This window comes from Marmota marmota, unplaced genomic scaffold (genome assembly GCF_001458135.2).
Source record: "Marmota marmota marmota unplaced genomic scaffold, marMar, whole genome shotgun sequence".
Taxonomy (NCBI): Eukaryota; Metazoa; Chordata; class Mammalia; order Rodentia; family Sciuridae; genus Marmota; species Marmota marmota.
In genome coordinates, this window is record NW_026000153.1 from 424,887 (window position 1) to 432,546 (window position 7,660).

The 7,660-nt window shown below is 35.6% G+C and overlaps 1 protein-coding gene across 3 annotated transcripts in view; it reads right to left on the reverse strand.

Annotated features, from left to right (window-relative positions):
* Fam126a (family with sequence similarity 126 member A) overlaps window positions 1-7,660 on the reverse strand; it is a 75,929-nt gene that overhangs the window by 41,564 nt on the left and 26,705 nt on the right. For all 3 annotated transcript variants that reach the window (XM_015490115.2, XM_048786330.1, XM_048786331.1), the window contains one exon: window positions 2,765-2,843. In XM_015490115.2, the coding sequence (XP_015345601.1) occupies window positions 2,765-2,815 (51 nt within the window). In that variant the 5' untranslated portion in view covers window positions 2,816-2,843. The remainder of the gene's footprint in view (window positions 1-2,764; window positions 2,844-7,660) is intronic.

Consider the following 7,660-nt stretch of genomic DNA (forward strand, 5'->3'; position numbering starts at 1 on the left):
TCACTTGCCTGATCCTCTGTATCTTCCTCACCATTCTCAAACTCTACAGCCATATCTTGACCCTGGTGAGGAATGCGACTTCTCCCTAAGACCCTCTCTTCAACCAGCCATCAGCTCCACCCCAGGAGAAGCCTGCCTGTCCTGATCTGACCACCATGATCTAAGTGAGGGTGTATCTGCTGGACTTAGAGCCTAAGGCTTGAGACTTTTGATGTGACTTGAGCTTAGCATGCAGAGGGAATGTCTGTCATGAGCCTGTCATGATTAAGTGTGTTTGCAGTGCTTAGAATCAATCTAGAATTGTTTGCTGTGAATTGACTATGTCTATTGCAGTGCCTAGCATTAAGAATTGCCATTTTCTTGATTAAGAACCCATAGAGTGAAATTGTATTGAATGATTTGAATGAGTAAAGCATTGAAAAGGGCAGAAGCACATGGACATTCTTTATTTCTCCCCCTCAACTGCACAAGTCACACCTTTTGCCCATCTCGACAATCAGATAATATATGTCTTATTGATAAAACTACTACTTAGATAGTACTTTCAGCTATTCACACTTTGGCTTCTTTTAGTGGAAGATGGTATTTAGAAAATAAAACCTGGTTTATTTGGTGCTACTGGGATGCCATTACTTCTAGGTCCTCTCTGAGAACAGTGCTGGGAAATATGTGTTCATATAAGTATAAACATATATATGTATCGTATATTTAGAACCCATTCCATTTTTGTAATTCCTAAGACAGAAACATAACTCCCATTATCCTCAATATATATACTTACTTTCTCAATTAACTTATTTACTCAATGTAACCAATCTACCAGTGCAACTTCTCTAGCTGGCTCTTGTACCTCTGCAACCCTTTGCCCTAACCACCCACTTCTTCAGACACTAGGGCATATCACTGCCTATACTGCTGCCCTGCCCCCCCCTTAGTCCTCCCTATTGAAGTTCCTAGGTATTTACATACCAAATCAGGAGGAGGAAAGAGAGAACAAACAGATGGGCAGGGAAGGGAAAAAGTCATAATTTTCAATTGTTTGCCTGTAGAGTTGATCTTTCCTATATGATCCACACTTTAGTAGGTCCTCTTTCTACAACCCCCATCACAAAGAATGGATAAATGGCTATTTGTTTTTGCAAGCTTGATTTCACTATTATAAATATAAGTATGCCCTAGAAGAAATGGTACTCAACTGTCAAACTTGACAATTTCCATTGACCTGCCCCCCCCAAAAAAGGAAAAAAAAATCATGATACTACACATCAAATCATAGTCAACACTTTTAAAGTAGAAAAGAAAAAGCTTAAAAACATCTTGAATGCTTATTACTAAGACAAAACTTAGCAGAAAAAAGCACATACAAAATTTAATCAAATTATTAAAAATTATATAAAGCACTATATACTGCACACTTTTATAACATTCTGTAACACTTCATGATGACAAGGGATCCATATAGAAGGATGCTCAATTCATGACTATAAAAGCTGAGAAAGTAAAAATCTACCCAGACACTCAACAGGATTAGATAAGAGACAGATAAGGCCAGCTGCAAAATGAATAGGATACATTGCTTCTCCCAAGGTCACACTGCAATTGAAAAGTGTCACAACAACCTCCTTTTTTGAATGATTACTGAATTCTTACTCCCTGAAAATCCTTGTTGTCCAAAAGAGATTATCAAAAACTTTGTTATTTAAACATATGTCAGTAACAATGAAACATCCCACTCTTGTCTGGAGGACATAAGTCACTTTGACACAGAGAATCAACCTTGATTTCCAATGCAGGTGCAGAGCTTCAGATAAAGGGTTTCTGAATACAACAGTCCAAATCCACGTTACTGTTGTAGTTTTCTAGACTGCAAGATCCTGGATCCACTTTGAAGTCCACACCAATGTGCCCATTACAAACAGCTCTGCTTTGTTTTGAGTTTATCAAAATACAGACAGCTTTATTTAAATATCACCTATATTCTACCCTCCCTTTTATACTGTTTATCTTTTCCTTTATTTGAGGAAATGTCCTTTCTTGTGCAATCTCCCTCACTGCAACAAGTCAATAAACCTGATAATGTCAGACTATAAGTTTCTCCCTAAGGTTTTGGAAGTGATGGGTTGAACAAAATCAAAGTGACAATTTCAGCCCAAACCTTTTGCTTCTGTGGTTTATGATCATGAAGCTCACACAATTTTGGTGTTGTATAAGGATAGAAAAAAGGAATTAGCTGGTTTAGGGAACACAATTTTAGTTGTGATTAAAAAGAATTCATGAGACAAGCAAACATGAGATTTATGTCCTTCACCAACTAATAAAGATTATATACTTCTTAAATAACCACTGGGTTAGCCAACTAGAGAAAGATCCATTGGTAGAAAGCTGGGCAAGTACTTTCCCATCTTCTCCCCATTGTTGATCATGCCTGGTGCCACTGCTCTCCCCTGTGACTGGGAGAAACATTTTGACAATGAATCATTGATGGTCACTGGAGAGTCACATCAACATTCATAACCATTCTTAGTGGAGCTGCTGTGAAGGGAGGAAATACGCAAGCAAATCAATGGATAAACTCTGCATCACCACTCAGGAGAAAACAGAAATTAATTTTCTAGAAAAAAGATTACCATGTGTAAATAGTTCTCTATTAAGATATTATTAACATGCTTGTCCCTCAGCTATTTATCTTTTCAGTCATATACAATTTAAAAAGTCACTGAAAACTTCTCTGGAATATAATTTTTAGATTAACAGTAAATATTACCTTAAACTCTGACAACCATTCCTCCACAACCCCTTTCTCTGAAGTAAACATCTTTCCACATCTGTTCCAAACCTTCAACCTGAAAATCAACATAGAAAAATGTTAAAATTTGAATATTTTTTATTCAGATTACTATGCATAGAGGTAATCCTGTAATGTTAAGGCCATTTGTGAAATTAAAATCATTCAAACATAAATTACTACATTCATTTCAAAACCAATGTGCATAAACAAGACTTAAAATGCAAGTATTTTGACAAAAGTATAAATATCATAACATGATGAAATTGGCTGTGCAATTGATTCAGCTTTCAGGAATGCCAGCTGCAAAACATACTGAAATTTTTTCTCTAGTTTCCATTAAATAATTTCAAAAAAGATCATTTGTCTTAAAATTGTGGAAAATATTTCAAAACTGTGAAAAATTAAGAATACACCCAAGATTGAATCTATAGAAAGAATTAAAGTAATTTAATTTGCTTATTTTTCAGTTCTTCACAGCAGCAACTACCTAGACAAGACATTCAGTGCCTTAATACCTTAATATTCATTAAAAAAAGTGACAATATCCAAAATACTAACCCTATTCAACAGTACTTATTCAGAAGATTGGCTTTACATAAGTAAGAAGGGAAAACAACAACAAGCAAGCTAAAGGAAATGTGTAATTTTTTTCTGGGGGGGGCGGGGTGGTAACCAGGGATTGATCCCAAGGGTTCTTAACCACTGAGCCACAACATTCCCCCAAACCTTTATATTTTTTATTTTGAGAGATGGTTGTCAAGGCTGGCTTTCAATCTGATGATCCTCCTGCCTCAGCCTCCTAAGATATTGGGGTTTTAAGCATGTGCTGCCATGCTCTGAATAATATTTTTATTTCAAGCAAAATTTTTGTTAAAAGTACAATCTATTTTCCTTCAACCATCTATCTGTATGGAAGTATACTTAGAAACTGTTTCCTAAGGGAAAACTTTAGCTCTGTCTAAACTTCCTGACCCCTTGACTCTGCACAAATACTGGAGTAGCTTTCTTCACTTTCATCAATGTTACAATGTAGCAGAACCTGAGGCAGAACTGCCAAAAACTGAATCCTGATTGTTCTATTGCTTATTTGTAGGATAAACTTTGGGCAGGATATTTGACTAACTTTTCATCAGTGAAAAAGTAATAACCATAGAACCCATTTTCAAGGGATTACTGTGAGGATTAAATTTTAAAATGAAGATAAAAGCACTTATTACAGGGCCTGGCAATAGAGTATTATTACAGGCAGTATTATTATTAAAGAACATTACAAACTCACATAATCTTTGCTACGCTGCTCATCAAAGTATACGGAGCTATCTTAATGAAAAACAGAGATTCTTGCAGATGAATATACTCTATTCATTCATTCATGATGACTTGAGTTTTATGTATCTCATTTTTTAAAATAAAAAATAGCTCATTTTTCCTTCAATAGAGTCATACTAACAGAAAAATCACATATTTAATTACATTATTGATTTGTCAGAACTGTATGGACAAAGTTGGCTTTGGAATGTTATCCTAAATGTTACCAAAAGCATGCTAGATCACATTATCTCTCTTAAAAGCCAACAAAGGACAAAATTCACATCCTCAGTTTTCAGTACAGGAAAACTCTCCTTTAAAATAACTGGGCTGTTTTGTATTATGAGTATTTTGAATCTCATAGCTGATTAGCTTTGCTCTAATTCTAACAAAATTGGGAGCCAAAGTTTCTGCCCTAACTTTGTTCACATAAAAAGCAAGCCTAGATCAACTTTTCTATTGCCTTACTTTATATCATTACACTTGTTTTCTTTTACCCTGTATCTACTTAGTTTTACTCCTTTATGCATATTTATGAAGCAAAGTAAACATAAATACACAAAACTTTTCCTTTATATACTCTATTGTTTAATTAGGATTAAAAAGTCATCACAAACAGTATACCATGTCAAGTTACAAAGAATGCGGCATGTATTTTCCAAAAAAGTTCCAAATAACTTTCTAGTTAAAATTAAGGCAAGGGCTGGGTTGTGGCTCAGGGCTGGGGCTGAGGCTCAGCAATAAAGCACTCGCCTAGCATGTGTGAGGCCTTGGGTTCAATCCTCCGCACCACATAAAAATAAATAAATAAAATAAAGGTATTGTGTCCAACTACAACTAAAAAATAATTTTTTAAAAAAATTAAGGGTAATTTTTAAAAGAATCAGTAGGAATATGCAAAGTTGCCAAGTAAGGCATCTTTGTTCAACAGTGATGGAGCTATACTTCTAGATAGTAAGGCTTACTATGAAACTTACCAAAACTATACTAAAATTATAAAATGATATTGTCATAAGGGTAGAAAAACTAACAAGGAATAGAACAGAAACAGACCTGCACATACATGGTCACCTGATTTATGGCAAAAGTGACACTGAATTCTTCAAGGAAAAGACTGTCTTCTATAATAAACAGGACCAGGCCAACATGAGGAGGGAAAAGAGAACTATGATCCCCTGGCTCATACCATATACAAAAAACAGTTCCAGTGGAATCATCTGATTATGAATGGTAAAACATAAAGTTTTCAAAAGAAAACATTAAGAGAGTAATTTCATAACCTTAATGTAGGGAAAGATTTCTTAAACAAGAGGCACAAAAGCACTAATCATGGGGGTGAGAGAATAAATTGAATTTCATTAACAGTAAAAAGCTCTATTCATCAAAAGGTACTGCTACAGGAATGAAAAGGCAAAGTCACGGAATGGGAAGAATTACATTCATATATAGATGATAAAAGTCTTATATCCAGAACAAATGAAGAACTCTTATAAATTAAAGGCAGACAACCCAATAGGAAAAACAAGATCATCCCTTAACCAAGTGGAAATTTGACACAGGAATGATGCTCAACTTTGTTAGTCATCAGGAAAGTGTCAACTGAAATGTAGAATGAAATATACTGCACGCACACTAGTGCACATACACACACACACACACACACACACTCCAAAGTATGGCTGAATGAAAGATAATACCAAGTATTGTAAAGTTGGGAGCAATCATAATATTCACATAGAACTAGTGTGAATATAAGCTGGTATGATATCTTGAAAGACTCTTTAGCAATGTATATCCTCTAAACTTGAACACATGCACATTCTATGCACTCAACAATTTCATCCATAAAAATTATACCCAATAGAAACATGGACATATACATATGTTCAGGAATGTTCATCAGAACAGCAATTTTTCAAATAGCCCAAACTAGGAACAAATGTCCATCAAAAGTAGAATGGATAAAGTTTGGTATAGCACACAGAGTATTTCACACAACAAAATATATCTCTATGAATAAATAAATTAAAACTACAACCATGCCATGATATTGGGCAAAAGAAGGCAGATAAAAGAGTACATACTCTATAATTCCATTATATGAACTTCAAGAAACAGGTAAAATTAATTAAGTTAGAAGTTGGGGGAGTGGTTGCTCTTGAGGTTATGGAAACATTGTGTTTCATCATCTAGGAGCTGGTTACACAGGTGTGTGCATTTGATGAAAATTTACCAAGACTAACACTTATGATCTGTGCATTTTTCTACATGAATATTATACTTTAGTAACAACAGTCAGCCCCAGACATCTTATTTTCCATCTGAGATCAAATGGGAGAGCTCCTTGTATAACTGAACTCACATGAATATTCACTTGGTTAGTATTGATGAGCTCAGGGGAAAAAAAAAAAAAAGAAAGAAACCTGTCCTTCCCTGTATCTCTTTGTCTCTTTTTGCAGAACTCAAAAAGGAGTTAGGGAAATGACTTCCAAACAGAAACTTTTGGTCTTACCATTCCTCTCCACCTTAGGTCCAATGGGACTAAAGTCATTATTCCCTTCATCCTTGTTGGTATCAGCACCACAAAAAGCTACAAACTCCCAGGCTATCCTTATCTCCTATACACAAATCTTCATAACTCTTTGCACATCCTCTACCTATCCTAATCCTATCTCCTATCCTACCTATCCTAATTCTGAAGAAGAAATCCCTCTACTGTACCCTCTGCAACTGACCAGCAGACACTGCTTTCCCTGCATGCAAATTTCTCAAAGTGACTCCTTTTCCTCACACTGCCCTGGAAGAAATCACTGGGCCTGAAGGTAAAGCAGGTATCCTCCTTCCTCCATGTTATCACTCCAGGTCATTTTCCTTCTCTCCCACTGAACCATCTAACCAACACTACATCGAAATGGGTAGTTTTCAACCCACACCCATGCTCTGCCCTCTTCCATCCCTCCCTCCATTTCCAGATGAGCTGAGCTCCGGGCTCACTATCACCCTGTCAAACCACTCCTACTTAAATTCTTGGTGATTTTTTTCCTCACCCCCATGATTTTTAACTACTCCAGCAATATTGTCTTCCTCCTTGTCTGAACTACTTAACTTTATGATCATTGAGCTGTTCTCAAACATGGTCATGGGCACTTTATGCTCTTAAATGTCAATGTAACCTTAACAAACACCTAATGGTCAAAATAAAACAAAAGTATAGTCCTGATATATAACACCTAATGGTCAAAATAAAACAAAAGTGTAGTCCTTATATATAACTCAAAGTATAAAATAAATATATACAAGACCCCACTAATTGTTATGGTTTGGATATGAGGGATCTCCCAAAAGCTCACGTGTGAAATAATGTAAGAAGTTTCAGAGGAGAAACGATTGGATTATAAGACTTTAACCCAATCAGTGAATTAATCGCTGATGGGATTAACAGAGTGGTAACTAGATGCAGGTGGGGTGTGACTGGAGGAAGTGTGGCTATGGGGTATATATTTTGTTTCTGGAGCTAGAGTCTCTCTAGGCTTTTTTTTTTTTTTTTTTTTTTTTTTTTTTTTT